Below are 20,823 nucleotides of genomic sequence, written 5' to 3' on the forward strand. Positions count from 1 at the left end.
TGACGACTGACAACCAGCCTCGAGTGTGAGTTTAACTCCGCTCTCACTCTCAGTGCAGTGGTTGAACTATGCAGAATGTGCGTAGTTAAATTTGTGCAATGTTGAATTTTTTTTTAATGTGTATTGTTGATTAGTCTTTGCTTTTATCAGCCGCAGTTCTACAGTACCTCACCTCTGTATCTATACCCTGCAATCAAAGAACCATATAGGCCTGTTTTAAGTTTCCACAAGTGCTTTTTTTTCAGATTTCATTTTCTAAGGACTCGTAAGTTTTGTGATGTTACAAAATAAAAGTCCTCATTCTCTGTTTTGACCGCTGAAGGCTGTCTGCTCCTTCACAGATATGGATGAGGGGATCCGTTAACAAATACACACCTACACCTGTCTCTCTCTCTCTCTCTCTCTCTCTCTCTCTGCCTCACATGTGCAAATGCACAATGTCCAGTCATCAACAGAGGCCTGGTGTCTGTCATAAACATCACCACTCCCTAACAGATGATAGTTGTTTCCCCTCTAATAAGCATCTGCTGCATAGGAAAATCATCAACACGTTATCTCTCTCTCTCTCACACAAACACACACACACACACACACACAGATCTCTGTATATGTGTGGTTTACAAAATATTTTTTAAAACATTTTTTGATGTTTTGAGATAAATTGCATCCTATATTGTATGATAGGAAGCTTTGAATCATTAAAAAAAAACCCTAGACATAAAAAATAGGCCAAAACAATCTCTAACAAAATGTTAATATTGCTATTTTTTAGCTTGTATTTTTAGCATGGCAGCTCACAACATGTACCAATACCACTAAAATTCCATATTTATCAACCACTAGCTGAACACACCATACCTGACCAGAAAGATACTGACGTTAATTCATAAACTGAAATATATACAGTATGCTGAGTTTTAGGGTATTTCTACTGACAGTCTGTATATGTGTGTGTGTGTGTGTGTGTGTGTGTGTGTGTGTGTGTGTGTGTGTGTGTTGATCCACCTGTAAGAAAGAGAAGAATGAGAATGAGAGAATTGGGGTCAGTTGTGCTTTACCTAACTTCACATTTTCATTTCTGTCTAAATGTACACTGTAGCAGCCATGGATCAATGGTCTTGTCTAAGAGTGGGCATTCCCCAGGAGTGGCTGTTGATCTTGCATTGATCATTGTTTGTCATTTCTTAACCTTTACCTAACCTTTCCCAGGGGAGGTTGACTGAGTAGATTGTCCTGTTTTTTCTGCCCTGTTTCACCCTCACAGCTACATACTGTATATTCTCACCTGAGCAAATACAACCACAGTCTTCTGAACAGGTAGCCTTCCGTCCTAACATCAGAATCCAGGATGTGAGGTAAAAAGAAAAAGGAGAGGTCATCCTGCTTGTGAGGTGACATTGCAAAACTCCCTTTACTCCCTCACTGATCTTTGATGATTTGTTGATTATCGTCACTCCTAAAGCTCACAAGCCAGATGATGTGTTGTTTATCAATTCACAACATGGGTTACAAATTGACATTACCCTGCAAGATCATCTAGCTTGCGAGGTCACATCTTTTCTAGCCTATGGAAATCATAACCTGTGTATTGGATCAACAGCATCATTGCCCTTTTAATGCTTTGATTTTGCAGTACTGACAGTTGCAGTTCCCAGAGAGGATGTAAACATTTCAAATGTAAATATGTAATTCAAGTTTTTCTACTTTTTCCTTTTATTTCTCCTCATGTTATGATGGACTTAACAGAACTATATTATTGAACAGCATATTTCTAAGCCCACCGGTGTGTTCTGTTGTACGTGGGCAGTGTCTCGATAGTGCTTTGTCCTGTGTGTTAGGGTTTCAATAACAAAGACATTTCCTGTTGTGGGATCAATATATTACTACTATCATTCAGCCACACCACCATGCCAAAGAATACATTGAGCGGCCATTATAGTTATGGCCAAATACGGTCAGTTTCTGAAGCCAAACGTAGAGCTGAATGCCATGTCGGCATGAAATAACATGCAGGAAACAGAATTGGAATTGAATTGGAATTTCAGGAAGTTGAATTTAATTCAATGGAATTCTACGAAATTCCATGTTTTTTGTTCTTTTCTTACCACATATCTGAGATTACACGTAGTGTTATATATTAGCAATACTGAATATCATAAAATATTACAGGTACCTTTCAGGTGGTATTTGATGCGTAACATGATTTATGTTTAGCAAGTCATTACTATGCATTCTCAGTTCAATTCATGAATGGCCCCAACCCTGATTGGTACCCAGTTATCTACATTTTACATTTACATTTGAGTATATAAAGGTGAGCGAGAGCAAGAGAGAGAGAGAGAGAGAGAGAGAGAGAAAGACAGAGAGAGAAAGTCCCATACACCACTTCACAAAGTCAGTCAATATTAAACAGAGATTTTCAAACTACAAAGTCAGTTGGAGGACAGAGAGAGGGAGGGAGAGAAAGAGGGAGGGACAAGGGAAGAAAGAGTCCATCACCAAGTCGGTCAATATTTGCATTCTTATCAAATGTTCAAATGTTTAAAACGTGAGTCAACAGAAACTAGCATTGATCAAGTGGTGGGTACGAGAAGTGACACTTTGTTTTTACTCTGCTATTTTTACTTCCTCATAAAAGAGCTGGGCTGATGGCGTTCACCTCTGGTCTTTCATGAGTTTTTTCCTCTGAAGTCATTGTACTAGACAAAACCATTACTGTAGGAGTGTTTTTCATGTGACACAAATCAGGTATTTCCATGGCTGTCTACAAGTGGATTCATCATATTCCACTTCATTATTATATAGGTCGATGCCCATGCTCAGTCCTCCATTCTTCACCCTCCTGGCTCCCTAGTGACCATCCCAACCCGGTCAGGACAGCAGAGTCGCTCCATATCTTGTCACAACCTGAAAACTCAAAGCCTCACATACTCCTGTCCTCTACCTTCCTCTCATCTAAAGCCCTTGTTTTCTCCTTGGACCTTATTTGCAGTTACCCAACATCCATGATCATCCCAGGCACACAGGAGTATTTGAGACAGCTATTATCTAGTCAATGTGATTTTTGCTATTGCACTCATTACTTTTTGTTGCTGTTGGTGATCTAGAAGTGAGGCATATTTTACTGTTGCACTGAATAAACACCAGCTAAATGCAGAAAATGTGAATGAACGTGAAAAAGGTCTGATTTGGAGTTTGTAGATCAAGTGTAGCCAGAGTGAATTCAACCCAACCTGTCTGATGCCGACCCAGTTTCAAAGACTCGGGTTTACTGATGGGTCATTGAGTCCATAAAATTGGGCACAGCAGATCCACCACCCCTGGCTCTGACAGGAGGGTGCAGACCGACTGTGAGCCACACAGTTAAGCAAGGCATAGAAACCCAAACTGCTCCAGGGGTTAAGTTATTTTCTACATTTTCATCTCCTGATGGATCACTGTTTATCAACTATGGCCCAAGTTGGTAAAGCTAGCTTAAAATGCAGGTTTGGGTTTTGAAGAAACCTGTCATCCATCCATCCATGACTTTACACAATACTCATCCTTCCCAAAACCACTAGCAGTCAAATCAATGTAGAATGGGCTGATCCATCGTGGTAATCTCCTTTGGCACAGCTAAGATAGTTGCCACAGAATGTTCGTCATGGCAACTGAGCATCATTTCATGTGTGAGGAGTGCATGTGACTCAGAAAGCTGGAATACAGATACACACGTAGAGACGGGGTAGGCTGGAAAAACTAAACTCTCACTGAAATGTTTAGTCAGCTTTCTGAGTCTCATGGACCAAACCAGTGCATATATTTTGAATAAATGCCACTGCAAGACCCGACTAGAAAAATACAAAGATTTTATTTAATTACAGTCTACATCAAAGAAAAATTTGTAAACATATGTACAAAACAAGGTAACAGTCTAGAAAACTGTCCTTTATAAGTTAATTCAGCATGATAAAGTGAAGGTGATTTTGTTCAAGTCCATCCAAAACACACCTCAGCTGATTTGGATACACATGCATGCAGCCTTGTATGTGTGTGTGTGTGTGTGTGTGTGTGTGTGTGTGTACATAAATGAGTAGGTGCGTGACTGAGTCAGTGAATGTGTGTGTATACCATGTGTGAACATGTGTGCTGCTCTGCTTGCCATCCTGTGTATTCATGTGCACAAATGATTGGTCACTTGAAGCAAATGATCTCCTGGGTAGCCAATCTGATGAGCTGGTTGAAGTCAAACTGGATGTATTTCCTCCAATACCGTCTGTCTCTACCGTAGACTTGGGCAGGGTAACACGGGCTGCCTGAAACAGGGATTTGTTTTCATGGTTGATACGCTTTAAAAGCCCTTAAACTGAACATCTCTGAACCCACAGCGGAAAAAAGAATAATGCATCTTTGCAAAACTAAACACTGTCCCACTCACAATGACCCAGACACAGAAGAAAAGAGAAGAGAAGACAAGAGGAGAGGAGAGGAGATCTTTGAGAGAGAATTTTTACATTGGTCCTATAACACCCTCTAGAGGTTCAGAGTTTTGTAGTCATCTACCACTGAATAGTCAGGTTGGGCTGTGAGTATTGGTTTCAATACAGATTTGGAGTCACATGTTCTAAATGCCGTTTGAAAGAATCAAAATTAATCAGCATCGGTTTCAGTGGAGAGTTTTAGTGTCACACCTGCAACCATAAATGATCATCAGCTCAACAGGTGTAAAATGTCATTAGGTCAAGTTAACCTTGCAGAGTGGCAGCTGAGATCAGATTAACTTTTTTATCACATTGTAAAGTAGATGCTGATTTTATATGAGAGATAATGTACAAAAATTTATACTGGTCAGGTTCATAAAATACCATAATCGGGGGTGTGTGTGTGTGTGTGTGTGTGTGTGTGTGTGTGTGTGTGTGCTCTCACCTATACCGTGGAAGATTCTAGCAACAGCTCTTCCAGAGAACTTCTCATCACTTCGGTTGCAGAGAAAACTCCTAATGTCCGCTCTGATCTGACCCTCCCAGTCTAACAGCTGCAAACAGACAGACAGACAGATTAACAGACACAGACACACACAGCCTGCCTCCCCAAAACACCCCCACACACACACACACACAAGCAGACCAAAATCTACCAAAGCTCCTGTGTGTGTTACCTTGTATTTGTTGAGCTCTTCATCGTCCTCCTGTGTGACTGTGTGGTTCCGGTCTCGTCTCTTATCAAAGTATTGAGCAAGAAGGTTTTTCAGCTGGAGACTCCGACTCTCATCCAAATCGTCTACGCAGGATGATACACTGCGGAATGCAACACTGGAACACACACACACACACACACACACACACACACACAGACAACATAGAAACAAGCAAATGCAGACAAGCACACAGACAGAGACCCAGGCACAAGACAGACAGACAGAAGCACAACACACACACACACACAGTTACATATTTAAGAGGAAACAGACAGACACACACACCAGACAGACACACAGAGAAACAGACAAACAGGAATAGTCAAACATACACACACACACACACACACACACACACACACACACACACACACACACACACAAGATTGAGTCAGTGCCACCTTACTGCCTTCTAAAGTCCTACAATTGATTCTACTAGATTAAAAGGGAATATTGCTCAACTATTAATTTGAATTTTTCCCAAGAAGGGTTTCCACTGGCTTTTAAAGACCTTTATAGGTGGTTTCATATTTGGATATGGGGTTAAAGAATCGGAGATCGCACAGCAACCTTTACAAACAAACATAACTCACTGGCAGACCTGGGTCATACAGTATTTGCAAATACTTCTTGACACATGGGTGGGTTTTCCCACATCAGGACTATTCTTTCGATTAAATAAAATCTGTCACTCACTGTGTTATCCTATGTAACAAACCCCACCCATCTGGCACCGAAGCAGACAAAAACACCACACAACAAATATTTGAAAATACTATCTGACTCAGGTCTGCCCACTGGAAGACATTCAGAAATCACAATTATCGTTTAGGCAGAAAAACATATGTAGGCTGCCTGGAGGAAATCACTATCATTTAATTCTAATAATTAGGTTTTAAAAAGGTGTGTGTGTGTGTGTGTGTGTACCTGCGGAAGGCCTTAAAGCAGGCAGTCAGCTGGTAGAGTTGTGTTCCCTCTTGTTCCTGCACTCGTTTATGGAGGAACTGACACACTCTGTCCATCTCCTCATCGTTTAGGTCGCCATAGGAATGGAAGTAGAAGGAGGGGGAGGAGAATTCAGCGTGGACACCGCTACGACCGCCAGCTGAGGAACACACACACACACACACATTTATGATGTCAGTCTTTTCTGTATTGTCAGTGGTCAGGTTTTATATACATTTACTTTTTTGTGCCTGTATGAGTTTGTATGTTTATGTTTAACTAACATTCCCTAACACAGGCATGGAGGTAGAGTAGAAAGTTTGAGTAGAACTCCACTGCTACCACCAGCTTAGATACATTTGTTTCATTGACAATAGCATTTGCTCTTTTGCCATTTTTGCACATATGAAATGATGCAATTCCAACTCTGATATAAGCTTGTTTAGTTGTTGTGTTGTTTTTATTGTGTATGTGGATACTTGTTTGATGTGTTAGTATTTTTACCTGGCTGCAATTTCCAATGGGATAATAAAGATTTTAATTGGTCAAGGAAAAAAACAAATGAATGTAGTTTTGGACAGAGGACAACCTGTGTTACATTCAACACAAGAGATTTGATGGCAACAGATGTTATTAACACAAGTAGTGTTGCCCCAATATACACACAAATGTGTTACTGTTTTTAAAAGTGACATGTTTTTAGGAGTTAGCATGCACCCGCCCACACACACACCTCTGCCAGTGCTCCACTGCAGCTGCCTGAGTCCTCTCTTCACAACAGGAAGCTGCCATCCCATAGTATCCGCTACCTCGACGACGTCAAACTCCACACAATCGCACGTCTCCACGCACTCGCCTGCCATCCGCTTTCTAGCCAGCACCACCGCAACCGGAGGGCAGCTGTCCAAACAAAACAAAAACAAAAAAAATTCACTGTATTTGTAATGTCAAATAGAGAATAACAGAATAATGAATAATGAGAACAAAGTCATTACACTTTCATTGATATATCTTTAACATGATTATGATTATAAGAGACACACAGCCACACACAGCGACACATGATGCATTTTGGTAAATTTCTGTAGCTATCCAAGTCCATTGTACCAGACTGTCTTAAAGACAGATTCCATACATTTTAGTAAGTTTCTGGAGCTGTCTTGGTCCATCATAGCAGCTGATTTTACACACAGACAGGGTGGAGTGGAGAAGCTCCACAAAGCGCTGAGGGTGGAGTTCCAGATAGCACAGCAACGTCTCCACACCTGACACACACACACACACACACACAGACACACACACACAGAAAGAGAGACAAGAACACAAGGAATATATTCATGGTAGTGATATTGTTCTGTATTGTATTTTTCTACCATTTTCTCTGATGTCTGGCACTTCTACAATTTTGTGAATGGGTCTGTTCTGCTCTCTTCTATTTGTTTGTTCTATTCTAGCATTTCTTTTATTTCTGTGTTCTCTACCAACCTTCCTCAGAGATACCTCTTGCTACTCTACTCTATTGGGATTTAGTGTTTTCTGTCTCTTGGGATCTACTGTTTTCTGTGTAGCCACCAAATTCTATTAACTCTAGTCTGTTCTATTATCCTTTTATTTGACTAGACTCATCTGGCTTGGGTTGGATCAGACTGAAATTCTGTCTTGCTGGGTCGGGTCAAAAGTTCTATTAAAAATACTTTTATTAGTAAAATGACTGGCTTTCCATTTATACATAGTATGTACTGTATATATGAATCTGCCCACTTACATACCTATCTAGCTACCAACCTATTTATTTGTTCATGTAAATGTCCTTATGTGTGTTTTCACTCACCCTCCTCTGTGATGTCCAGCGCCTCTACAGTCTGTTGGATGGGAATCGCTCTCTCATGGGTGTGGCACACCCTCTCTCTGGGCCAACCACTGCACTCCACTTCCTGGTCCCTCAGCCAATCACCGGCTCCCGTCGCCTCCTCGTCCTGGTGTTCCGTTGAAACACTACCCCCCTCTTGTTTAACTGCCTGCTCCTCTTCCTCCTCCCCCTCCTTCCTTCCCTCTCCTGTCTGCTGCAGTGGCGTCTCCTCTGCATGGGGAGGTGACGGCACCTTGCAACCAAAAACAAGGACTCGCGTTCATTTTGCCCACATTTCTGCTCTGTTCACATGTACAGGACACCTTCGTAAAAAACACCTTCGTAAAAAAAAACTTCATAACTTGCCAAGGACAAAAAGGTTTAAACTCATTTACTCAATCTCTTACTTTTTGGTGTCAAGGCACAATTTACTGAGATAAAACTCCAAGAACAGCCACAGAATTGATTGAAGACAACAAATGCCAAAAGAATTTCCTTAACTTAAAAGGAAATGTTTGATAAGCTCACACTAGAGTGCTTCATTACACCAACTGAAAAAATACTGTTTATACATTTTAGTTTTTCAATTTCTCTGAGAATTATTTTCTTATTTGTTATTTCTTATTTATTTTAACTGATAAATGCATTTTTGACAGTCCACCTCCTTAAGAGAGAGCTTCCCTCTCAGTGTGCATGAATAAATGTTGCTGAATACCATGCTCCATTTATTTACCTGTCCAGGAGAAGGTAGTGGTACGTCTCTCTCTACATCTTTGGGTCGAGGGTCTGTGGACTGTACCACGTCCTGCTGGGTGGGGGGGGTCAAGCTGCTCTCCTGATCACACACATCCATCATCTCCAGCAGCTCAGAGTCCTCGATGTCCTCCACACACTGACACAGATACACAGAAACAGCATTTAGACCATGTGACACTACCTCCAGTTCAAATGAATGCATTCTGTACCGCAGTTTGGCACACACACACACACACCCACACACACACACACACACACATATACAAAGGAAAGTTACCTTGGCAATGTCTTGTTGTTTCTGGTGTATCTGTCGACATTTACATGGAGGGAAGACTTTCTGGACTAGTCTCTTTACTGTGTAGTAATCCACCGTGTCTGCATAGATATGACGACGCAACTCATGGAGGTCCCCGCCCTGCACACACACACACACACACACACACACATTTGGTGAATTAATTTATAGTATAAAGTTTTAGTGAGCAAGTTTGCCTGAATCAGTTTACATCAATGGATTGGATTGCATAATAATGTTCACATTTTCCAATATCCAATCTAGCGTTTTAGGCCAGCGTCAGCCTACGACTGCCCAGTATCAGAGCAGTAGCTTCCCAAATAGATATGTGGGTAAAGACTCACCTCAGGGTCCAGGAAGAGATGGCAATGGGCCGGTTCTCCGTCTCTCCCTGCCCTCCCAATCTCCTGAACGTAGCTCTCGAAGCTCTGAAACAACAATTACCAGCATGGGAATTCTGATGTAGATCTAGATGATCACTTATGCCATAATAGATATAAAGATGGATAGATCCTGAATGTCGCTTTGGAAGCTCTGAAACAACTAAAACCTGCATTCAGGTGGTAGAAAATGTTGTAAAATTAATCTTAAACTAATCTTTACTACAGAGTTTGAGTTACCTTTTTAATGTTTGGTTTAACATAAAGTGGAATCTATTTGACCATGTACATTTTGGGTGTATTCATATATGTTCTTGACTTGTAGATGGAAAATAAGCTTCCTGGATCTCCTTCATACATGTCTGATGTACTTTCAGAATGAAATAAATGTCTTCAATCCAATAACTCAACATGTAAACAAAATCAGTCACACTGTTTCAACAGAGGGCGCCACACTGTGATCACAAATCAGGATTTAATGGTGTGAGGAACCACTTGCTTTAAATGAACTGCTCCGCTACCAACCTTGGGCATGTTGTAGTGAACGATCCCGCGGACGTCTGATTTATCCAGGCCCATGCCGAAGGCCACAGTAGCCACCACGACTCTGAGCTCCCCGCACATGAAGTTGTTCTGGACGCGGCGGCGCTCCGACGCCGACAGGCCGGCGTGGTACGTCTCCGCCTGCCACTTCAACGGTTTACGAATCTTCTTCCGGGCTAAATACAGAAAGAAGTTGCATGAAAAGAAGAGTGAGTGAAAGAGAGAGAACGTGCAAATGCCAAGTGGTGTAAGCACTTTATGAGTGATTGTAATACAATAACTTTCCATATCATGCACTCCGTATCATGTTGTAGGTTCAAATCTGGCTGATGTTGCCTTTTTGCATGCGACCCCACCCCGAACACATCTTGCTTTCTCTCTCTAATGTACCAACATTAGAGTTTTGATAACTGAAAAACATCCCGTCTTACCCATCTCTTTCTTCTTCTGCCCTACAGGGTTGCTTTGTGTCTGTTTGCTGATTTGGCTGTTTTCTTTCACCAGCACCCCCTGTAGGCAGGTCCTGAGCAGTGCTGCCACACGAACAGTCTCCTCTCGCCTGGTGCAGTAGACGATGATGGAGTCCAGACAACCAAAACGATCGCCTTTCAACAAGGATACTAAAGCCTAAGAGGAGGGGGAGAGGGAGAGAGATAGGGAGAGAGAGAGAGTTGTACTCATCTCAGCAGAGACACATGGCATAGAGGTATGGGAACGAAGCAACTAGAGGGGGGGCATTGCTGCAGATCGTACAGCTGTAAGACCCCCTCAACCCCTTAAACCCCGTCCTACCCACATTCGGGCCCAGCATGTTTTCACTACAGCGCCCTAGGGCCAAACAGATCCAACATATATGCCTTGTACTGAACAGGAACACACTAATCACACCTGATCCTTGTCTCTGTCCATGGACACAGACAGTTGCAGGTTAGGGGGCACTGCGGCAGATCTGACTGCGATGCCATCCTGATCGCTGATGTCCAGATGGTGAGCTATGTCCAGAGCAGTGGACAGCGTGGCTGTAGCAGTGAGTCCCAGCAAGCAACGCACTCCCAAACGCTCCCTTAGTACCTACAAACACACACACATGTTTGTGTTACTCATCGCTGCTGCGTGACGGATTTGAGCTAGCCGACTGGTAGCTGTAGCACCAATGGTGTTGCAGCAATTGGAAGGCTATGCAGCAATGCAAGTACATGATTGGTTGCAGACAGGCAGGCAATGTCACGATTTCAGCTATCACCTATCATCAGGAGAAAAAAAAAACATGGTTTGTTCACATGAGCTCTACAAAATGAGTAGCAATGACACATTTCCCTGTCACACCTGGAAATTTGTGTAGTTTAAAAACAGAATCCTCACAGGTGAATTGACAGGCTCCAACTGATAAGAGTGGTAGGTAAAAACAACATGATACTTGTATTGATCCCTGTAGGGAACAATACAAACACACACTCACCTTACAGAGCCTTAGGTAGCAGGGTCTGAAGTTGTGTGACCATTCAGAGACACAGTGAGCTTCGTCTATACAGGCGAAGGCCACAGGAGGGAGCTGTTGAGCAGAGGGCAGACAGCCTGAACTTGAGCCGCCTCCACCAACCAGAGCCTCTGGGGAGAGGAGCAACACACACACCTCGCCGGACTTCACCTGGATGAACAGAGAAAGGACAGGACACACACTGAACTGAAAAATACCAATGACCATGTGAATTCTACTTCAAGTTTTTTTTTAAGCTTAAACTGGTATTAACGGTACTACCACAATGTCTCAATACAGTTTAGAGAAAAGGAATTTGAGGGTGGAAGAGGGTTATGGGAAGGGTGAGCTGAGCTGTAGGGATACGTTCTGAGTCTGGACTTTAAATTTGGTACGGTTTCTGACTTTCTGATATGGACAGGGAGATTGGAAGTGTTGGGGTTCAAAAAGCAGAACTGTGTTTCCTCCATATTCAACAGTTTTGCTGCTCTTGATTGTGGTGATTCCTATACATTGTGTATGTTACCTTTTCTATAGCAGCTTCTCTCTGTTTCATCGTCATGTTGGAGTGAATACAGGCTGCCTTCAGCTTAGCTGGCAGGCCAGACAGCTACACACACACACACACACACACACACACACACAAAAGACACATTCAGAACAAATTTGTTAATTGCATCACTGTTTAAAGTGACAAGTGTCAAAGTGAGAAAGCATATTTGAGCTTTACCATTCTTTTCTATGGGAAGCCTGAGCCTTGACAGAATGTTGGCTGATTTTATAACGAGAAAGTGTGTGTGTGTGTGTGTGTGTGTGTGTGTGTGTACCTGGTCATCCATTAGTGAGACTAGAGGTGAGATGACCAAAGTGATGGATTTCGATCTCTGAGCATACAGATAGGCTGGGAGCTGATAGCACAACGATTTTCCCATTCCTGTTGACAACACTACAAGGGTAGAGAGACCTAGAGAGACAGAGAGAGAGAGAGAAAGAGACATACAGATAGGCATAAATATAGAAAGACAGGAATACAGACAGACAGGCTGGTAGACAGAGAGAGAGAGAGAGAGAGAGAGAGAGAGAGAGAGAGAGAGAGAGAGAGAGAGAGTAACAGTGTGTGTGTGTGTGTGTGTGTGTATACATACCTGACAGTATCCTCATAATGGCTTCCTCCTGTCCTGGTCTAAATGACTGATATCCAAAGTCTTTCAGAGCCGCATACACTTCAGCCGGTGTTGCTATACACACACACACACACACACACACACACACACACACACACACACACACACACACACACACACACACACACACACACACACACCAAGTTTATAAATATACATTTTTGCGCATGTGTATGTTCACTTTTATTTACCTGGTACTTTATGTATGCTATATACATACAGTAAACATATATAGTGTATGTAGGCCTATATGTGTGCAAATATGTTTGTGTGTCTGTGTCTTTCAGCATGTGAATAATTATTTGTGTGTTTTACTCAGAACTTTTCTGTCCCATGAGACTTAATACATTTGTGTGTGAGTGAGTGTGTGTGTGTGTGTGTGTGTGTTTACCCTGGACTTTTCCATCATCTCCCAGACTATACAGTGGTTCCATGGGTGGTGGAGGGGCGGGGCGTTCATAGTCAGGACGAATCACATTCAACAACAGCTCGTCTTTATGTTTGCCGTCCACTTCCTTTTCCTGGTACTGCTGCTCCTCTCCGGCACTGGGAGCAGCCACTGGAACACGCAAACACAGTAGGATTCACACACACAAACGCATTTGTACACACATGACAAACACAGCCACATAGATACCAGGATTTCAACAAGTTTTTTGTGATATAGCGACCAAAAATGCTTGACTTTGCAGCAGGATTTCTCACAAATTGTGATGCAGTTTTAGGTTTTTGTTGCACTAAAATTGTCAGAATTGGCAAAAATCACTAGTCAAGAAAAAATATATAATACTAAAGCGGTACTAAAGAGTTGCCAAAAATGGGATTTTTATAACTACCTCCCATTAAGAGCCATAATCATTTATTGTGATAATACGCATATTACTCCATATCACAGAAACTACTTGAAATACTTTAGTGCTAACCCTTTTTTTAAAATATTAAATACGGGCTCAAAGTTACAACAAAGTTAAATACTGTGCTTGGATTCCAGTCTTTATAAATATAGCTTTGTTTGGACTGGATCAGAAAATCCGTGGAGGGACTGAGAGACACGTTTGGGCGTGCACACGTCCCATGGACATGAAAACTTATGTAGCTTTATTTGTATTGTGATATTTACCAAAATAGAACAGCGGGTATTAATGTCAGAAACCAACTGGTAAGCCAGGAAGGTAAGCAGCGTGCTCATGAAGTAGACAGTAAACTGAACAGACTTACCCAGCGGTTGCGATCGCAGGGTTCCTGTTGCCCTGGCAACCTCCTCCAGGGTGGGCAGCTCAAATGGCTCCTCTACAGCTGGTTGGTCCTCAGACACGGGTGGGGGAGGGGCTACAAAACAGAGGTCAGAGGTATTTGGTGTTGATCAATACCAAGAATTCAGAATTGATACTCGCGGCCTTTTGTGGAGTGTTCTTCCCCAAGCTAAAGCTGAGGAATATGAATGGGATGAAGTGTGAAGAACTGACAAACAACGCACTCTGTGGGAGCAAACCCCTTCTCAGCCCCAATGTCATGCATTTTCCCAATAACTGAATATTTCATTAATGATAATAACAACAAAACTGTTTGTTCTTACTAGTGATGCAGGGTATACTGGCATGCAGCACATACAAGAACCTAAGACATTGCTACTACCTGATGTGTTAAGATGAATTGGTTTTTACTGCTGACTGGTAACAGCGAGTGGTCTGCTAATGTTGTCAGTCTGGCTTGGCTTAAAATGGCCAGTATACTTTCCTCAGTTTTTATTGTTAGGCCAACATTTTAATCAATCTTGTCACCTGAGATGTGGGTGAATATCTTTAGGGGAAACATATCTTTTTAAATCAGTTCTACATGTCAATCTCTTGTGTTGATAAAAAGTTGTCTCTGCCATGTTTTCAAAAAGCTTTGGATGTGGAAGTGTCACATTTATAATGTACCTTAGGGGGATTCCCATTTGTTCTTGTTATCCAAAATGCAGATTAATGAACTCCTTATGTGTGTATGTGCGTCTCTCTCTCTTACCTCGCCCCTTGCAGTCGATGGCCCAGTGTCCTGTTCCTCCACACTTGTAGCAGGTATCACCTTGACGACTGAACCCCCCTCTGAAGCCACCCCTCCTCCCTCTGCCAAAATACCCCCCACCACCACCAAAACGCTCCCCTTTCAGCTGAAACTTCTGCATGTACATCTGAAACACACACACACACACACACACATTATTATATTTGTGAGTACATTGGCTTATATTCAATTTCTAACCCCTAACCGTAACCAATGCAAAAACAAAAGGTAGACAGACACCATTCAAACACAAACATACACACACCAACCAGTGTTACTCTGGACAATTCTTGTTTTTTTATAATAGTCAGATGGTTATTTGGCCTGAAAGTAGTCCAAGAACCAGGCGGAACTGGATTGCATGGTTCAGGTTTCTGGTAATAGGCCAACAAATACATCAAGTTAGCCATCCTTCACAAGGATAACAATGACATGTTTACATTTTTTCAGCACCATTTAAATTTAGCATAAAACACAGTTGTGAAACGGGGTTGATTTGAAGTATTTGACCAACTAATTATACAACAAATAATTTCATTTTACATTTAAAATTTGGTTTATTAGCCGACACTCTTATCCAGAGCAAGACGGTCTCCCTAATCCCTAACCATTAGTTCTTATGTTTGTCTGACTAATCCTGCATGGGGTGTAAAAATCAACATTCAAACTGTCATTCACATTTCACAAACACAAGCACACATGCACACACACACACACACACACACGCACACAGAATTTACCTGTTTGCGTAGACCAGCCCCTCTCAGTGCGTAACCTTTGACATGAGACTTCTTCTTCAGATTTATCTTCACAAAGTTACCGTCTGAGCTTTTCGTGTTTCTGTCCAAATAAAGCAATAATTTCACACAGGCCGTCAATAGAGATGCTCCACTACCATTTTGCTGTCCAAGTACATGAACAGTAACTGAGTACCAATCTCAGTACTTTTACTGGCACTGATAATATTGGCTATGGTATCAAGAATTGAATTTGAATTTAAAAATATATAATCATAGTACAAAAACCTATTGCACACATAATGTTGTGTTCACAAAGATAAATATTCTACTTGAAGGATGCAACCAATCAGAAACCACTGTAAACAAAATTATCAGTAAATACATTTAACACCAAGGTTGTATTTATAAACTCATTTATTGCTATTGTGCACCAAGATTTTGGTCTTACCTGGCTCCGACAGGCTGTGTGTAGTGAGTTCTGTTCACTCCGATCTCCTCCTCCACTTCCCCCAACAAGTTCTCCTGGGGAACCTTGACAGGAATAATAGGGTACTTGATAATAAACACTTTTATTACATTTGTACTTTATTATACAGTATACTAAAAATAATTCTAAGACAGATGGGAGAAAGGTGGGGTGACATGTCACAAATTACATACACTAAAGAATAAAAACTGCCTTACCTTATCTTTTACCCTGGTTTCTTTCTCCTCTTCTCCCTCTCCCTCTCCTTCCTTCTTGGCTCTCCTCTTCCTCCCTCCTTTGTCTGGGTTGGGGTTTCCATCAGAGCTTTCCTCCTTCTTTTTGCCATTCCTCCGCTTCTTCTTCACTCCTCCCTCCTCTGTCATCTCTCCTTCTGTGTTCTCCCCCTCTCTCTGCCTCTTCCTCCCTCTCTTCTTTGCACCTTTGGTTTCGGGCCGAGTCTCACTGTCATCTTCTGGTAGTGGAGGCGGCATCGCTCCTCTTTCCATCTCCTCCCCTCCTCCCTCCGTCTCTCTCTCTTCCCTTCCTCCTCTCCCTTTTCTAGTGCGGCGTACAGCAGATTTTGGTGTAGCATCGGTCTTCAACCCTTCATCTGTTCCCAAGCCTATTGCCCCTTTTCTTTCTTCCTCTCCTTCCATTTCTCCTTTTCCTTCTGTTCTTCCTCTTTCGTCTCCTCCTATTTCTCCTTCCCCTTTTCCTCCTGTTCTTCCTCTTTCACCTCCTCCTATTTCTCCTTCCCCTTTTCCTCCTGTTCTTCCTCTTTCATCTCCTCCTATTTCTCCTTCCCCTTTTCCTCCCGCTCCTACTTCTGCTTCCTCTCCCTCTCCTCTTTGGCCACCTCTTCCCTCCAGTTTTTTCTCTTGGTTGCCGGCTCCAGGTTTCTCCCTGTCCTCCACCTCTCCAAATACCTGACACCTCTCCAGCCAGTCTCTGTCCACCAGACTCAGCCTGCTGACAAGAGAGGGCTTGCCTCCAACGCCTATACCTCCTATTCCCCCTCTGAAGCCTCCACGAAATTGTGTGCCTCCTCCTCGCAGGCTCCCCAAAGCTCTGACACCTGCATCCCCAATACCTCCTTGTACAGTTCCTAAAGTTTCAACATTTCCTTTTATTTCTTCTGAAGCTCCTACACCTCCTCCTGAAGTTCCTTTGCTACCTGGGGGAGACGGTGTTGGGACTAGGCCAGAGGATGTGGCTGGAGGGTCAGCTAAACTGGAAGCATGGCGATTCCCACAACTAATACTCATACTAATACTATTACCACTATTATTACTGGTGCTACAACTACTGGCAGCATTAGCAGGTTCATCACAAGACTTGCTGGCAGATTTAAATGGTTCAAATGGTTCTTCAGGCTCCAATGGACTGAGAGTCTGTGCAGCCAGAGACACTGGGGAAGTCTTGGCACTTCTGTAAAGAGAAATACAATTACAAGGAAGGGTCACATAAAACCTGGATGGGTAAAATGGGCATTTCTATACAAATTAAAGTTTTTAAATGGTCATTTGGCTGGGTAACTTAAGGTGGCTGTAGTACAGCTTTGGTCAAGGAAATGAGCATGAAATTCAACGTGAAATACAAAGAACTATGGGACACACAGCTACTATGAAAATAGCTTCTTCAATTGAATTACCTTGGTGAGAAGGGGCTGGAGAGAGCCAGGCTGGCCCTGGGTCGGATGGGTGTGGTTGTGTGAGTGCCAGCTGTGGGGCTGTTTGTCTGTCCAGCCTGTCCGTCTTTCCAGGACTTGAGGGGCGTCCGGCCGGGAATCAAAGATTTCTTCAATGAGACCGGTCTCTCCTGGAGAAACAAAAGGAATGATAACAAAAGACAAAAAAAACAACAACAAAGAGCTCATTGTAGCTGTGACCATTCTGTCTTCTGTCTCCCACCAAAGTCAGTGAGGCTAGGTTGTTTTTAAAAGCACCTTTCTTCTCTCCCTCTCCTACCGAAGTGAGTGTGATCAAGTTGTTTTCAACGGTGCCTTTCTTCACTCTCACCTTGCCGAGTGTGGCCAGGTTGCTTTTGAGCTTCATGCCATAGTACTGGGCAGAGGCCTGAAGGCTGTCTCTGTCCTGGGCGGTCAGACTGGGAGAGGACACCGGCAGCTGACTGCGGTTCAGATGGGCACCCCAACAATCTGAGTCCTGAGTGGACAGGCGGTAGGGAGATAAGACAGAGAGACAGGGGACAAATGAATGGATAGGGCATAGAGGGAGAGAGCGTGGCAGAGAGTGACAGAGAGAGGGAGAGAGAGAGGGAGAGAGAGAGGGACTCTACTAACACTATCAGACACATGCGGTAGAAACTAAATGTGAGAGCAGTAGAAGTAGAAGTTCAGCATTTCTCTCCAATTTGGCACAAGACTAACAGGCTAATTTGTTTGTGTCACCATGTCGTGTTGCCCTCGTGTCATTATAAACCTATTCATACACACAAAAACATTTGCACATTTGCACATTTGAAACAATCACACACACTTTCCCCAGTACCTTCTGGGCTGTGTTGGTCTCAGCTGTAGATCGGTGCTGTTCAGTGCGCCCGTTGGTTTCATTGGTACTGCCGCTGTTCTCTTTGGCTTGCTTCAAACTGCGGTACTCCTTATACAGCTCTGCAATGCAAACACACAATGTTATTTTCCTGTATCCCTAAAATGATCATTTATGCTACAGAAGTTCTAGGTACAGAGGTAAGAACGAGGGAGGTTTATCTATGTTGTAATTTATGAACTGTACTCACTCTTAGTCTCTTCTGGGGCTTGGTCAATGTCGTCCTGGAACAGAAAGAACATTGTAATATTCAAATCTTCTTAATAAAAATGGGAACAAAGTAACTGACAGTAAGCTCTCGTTTGCATTTGCATGTGTGTCCTGTGGACAGAGTAAACAGAAAAAGAAAGAAAAAGAAGAGTACAATAATATAAAATAGAAAATATACATTTTTATTGTATATATAAGTAATCAAAAAAGATGTGAAGACAGTGAAAGGTCAGTAGAGTGTGCAGCAGAGTTTAACAACAAGCTCATTCATTGTCTAACAACGCAGCCACACATCAGCCTGCCTTGTTCAATGATGGGTGGACAGGTCCAAAAGAAGGATTTTCTATGTTTATTAAACTCTTAGATGGCACATCTAAGTGTTTTTCATCTTACATCTTACATTTTCCCAGGAAATGTAAGATGCATTACACTGGATCTTGTTATGTTTCCTGACATACCAAGTGTCATTTCAATCCATTACTGCTCCAGAATAGGTTCCAGTAGCCTTATATTTGTGGTTGTTGTGTGCTGAGATTTTTCAAACCCCCATCCCCACACAAAATCCACCACCTGGCAGTGGCAGCTTCACCATCTGAGCCTCTGCAGAAGCTGGGGAAACCCTGAGCTGCACGAAGTAGACAGGACTACTCTCAGAGAGTAGGTTACTGCTAGCTTGCATAGTACATAGCTATATATAAGACTATAGCCATCACTGTTGTTTTGAGATGGCTCATATAAATGATGTTCACTTTAGACTAGACTAGAATAGCACTAACGTCAATAATCTTCTGTTTCTGTTGTTCCAAGCGATGCTAACGTTGTCGTACACTTGTTGCTAGGTAACTGTCGTTAGTCGGGCTAATGTTAATCACCTTGTTGGGTTTCCTTTGGTGTTGTTGGACAAACCCCTGCTCCCAGTTTTTCAGAAGAATCTTGACTTCATTGTAGCGATCCATGACTGCAACGTCGCTCCTCTCCTCTCTCTTAATTCATTAATTCATATCGATTCATTCAGCTGGTCCCTCTTCACTTTGGCAGCTTCACTCATTCAGTTGTATTCCTGGCGTAACGCTGGACTGGATAAGCTTCGTATGTTGCTGAATTTGGTGGCGAATCTTTTTAATGCCCTAATTTAGTAGCCAGGAGTTAGTTTAGCTGCTGCTTCTTCTTCTGATAAAAGTTAATTTAGCTAGGCGACCAGCTTACATTTCTAGTGTGTAACAACAACGGTGACGGGCACTGCAGGACTTCCGCAGTGTGTTGTTTACGATTTTCGCGCGCTGCAGAAATGGCAGTCAGTGTTGCCAGGTTCTGTCTTCTATCCCCCTATCCGGCTGTGTAAAGAAAGCATACAACCACAGAAGTTGAATGAATAGAACCCCCCATAACGGTCTTTCAGCTAGCTTTGGTTTTGGGGGTCTATCAAGAAGACTTGCCCTTTCTGTCAGGGCATCTTGATTTGTGCCCAAAAAGTATGCTCTCACTGTAAGGAGCAACCACAAAAGCAGCGACTGAAAAAAAAAAAAAAAAAAGGCTACAAAATTTGATTCCAAGCGAGAGGAGCGGGTATTTGGATGCAAGAAAAACCAAAACATTGCATCCATAAGGGATGAAGCCATTCCTCTACCTCCTGAGCTACGGCCGCCTTTACTTTTGAATCTCTTCCTTGGTTATACAATTGCATTTTGAATATTTGAAACGGTAATGAAAGTGCTGACAATGCTAATTTAAATTTCTGCTGATATATACACGGTGTATACAATTGTTTTTGCCATGATGTTACTTGCTTTATGCTGTCTTAACCCATAAACCTCTCATTTATGTTGACATGATTTTTGGTCAGCAATTCTATGTTTATCAGAACTAATTTATTGAGACATGACAGACAATGTAGTAGAACACTAGAACATGTTTTTTCATGGAGTTGATGTTATAGTATCACAATTATTCTGACTATTCAGAATAAATCTTGAAAGTGTCTGTTGATTGTCTAGTCGCACACAGTTGCACATAACTATTTAGTCTACAAACCTTTGCCCAAAACTTAGCAGAAAGTACCAGTGTAGTCAAACCAAAAGATTTTCAGGTTTCAGGCTTGTACAAAGGCTACCTGCAACCTAAAGCTAGGCGACCCCTGAAAAGCATTAAAATTGATGTTGACATGAATATTCTATTTTATATTTATTATA

The 20,823-nt window shown here is 42.4% G+C and overlaps 1 protein-coding gene across 1 annotated transcript; it reads right to left on the reverse strand.

The window, feature by feature from the left end:
- Positions 1–3,919: 3,919 nt before the first annotated feature.
- recql4 (RecQ helicase-like 4) lies at positions 3,920–19,609 on the reverse strand. The gene is made up of 29 exons (XM_078290548.1): positions 19,507–19,609; positions 18,615–18,648; positions 18,368–18,486; positions 17,876–18,022; positions 17,509–17,675; positions 16,640–17,285; positions 16,076–16,570; positions 15,840–15,922; positions 15,392–15,491; positions 14,613–14,778; positions 13,824–13,934; positions 12,997–13,164; positions 12,567–12,659; positions 12,249–12,385; positions 11,948–12,031; positions 11,404–11,592; positions 10,833–11,015; positions 10,376–10,571; positions 9,927–10,120; positions 9,366–9,449; positions 9,004–9,141; positions 8,704–8,862; positions 7,953–8,223; positions 7,257–7,386; positions 6,855–7,021; positions 6,104–6,281; positions 5,138–5,291; positions 4,906–5,014; positions 3,920–4,295 (listed from the first exon to the last, which is right to left on the reverse strand). The coding sequence occupies exons 1-29, from the start codon at positions 19,588–19,590 to the stop codon at positions 4,174–4,176; spliced, it is 4,908 nt and encodes a 1,635-aa protein (XP_078146674.1). The 5' UTR covers positions 19,591–19,609; the 3' UTR covers positions 3,920–4,173.
- Between the last annotated feature and the right edge of the window lie 1,214 nt (positions 19,610–20,823).

This window comes from Centroberyx gerrardi, chromosome 19 (genome assembly GCF_048128805.1).
Source record: "Centroberyx gerrardi isolate f3 chromosome 19, fCenGer3.hap1.cur.20231027, whole genome shotgun sequence".
NCBI classification, from domain to species: domain Eukaryota; kingdom Metazoa; phylum Chordata; class Actinopteri; order Beryciformes; family Berycidae; genus Centroberyx; species Centroberyx gerrardi.

Coding starts and splice junctions, on each gene's coding strand:
- recql4 (XM_078290548.1), bottom strand. CDS start 19,590: ATGGATCGCTACAATGAAGTCAAGATTCTTCTGAAAAACTGGGAGCAG. Junction 18,649..19,506: donor ACCAAAGGAAACCCAACAAG/GTGATTAACATT, acceptor TTTCTGTTCCAG/GACGACATTGACCAAGCCCC. Junction 8,224..8,703: donor CACTACCTTCTCCTGGACAG/GTAAATAAATGG, acceptor TTTGGTTGCAAG/GTGCCGTCACCTCCCCATGC.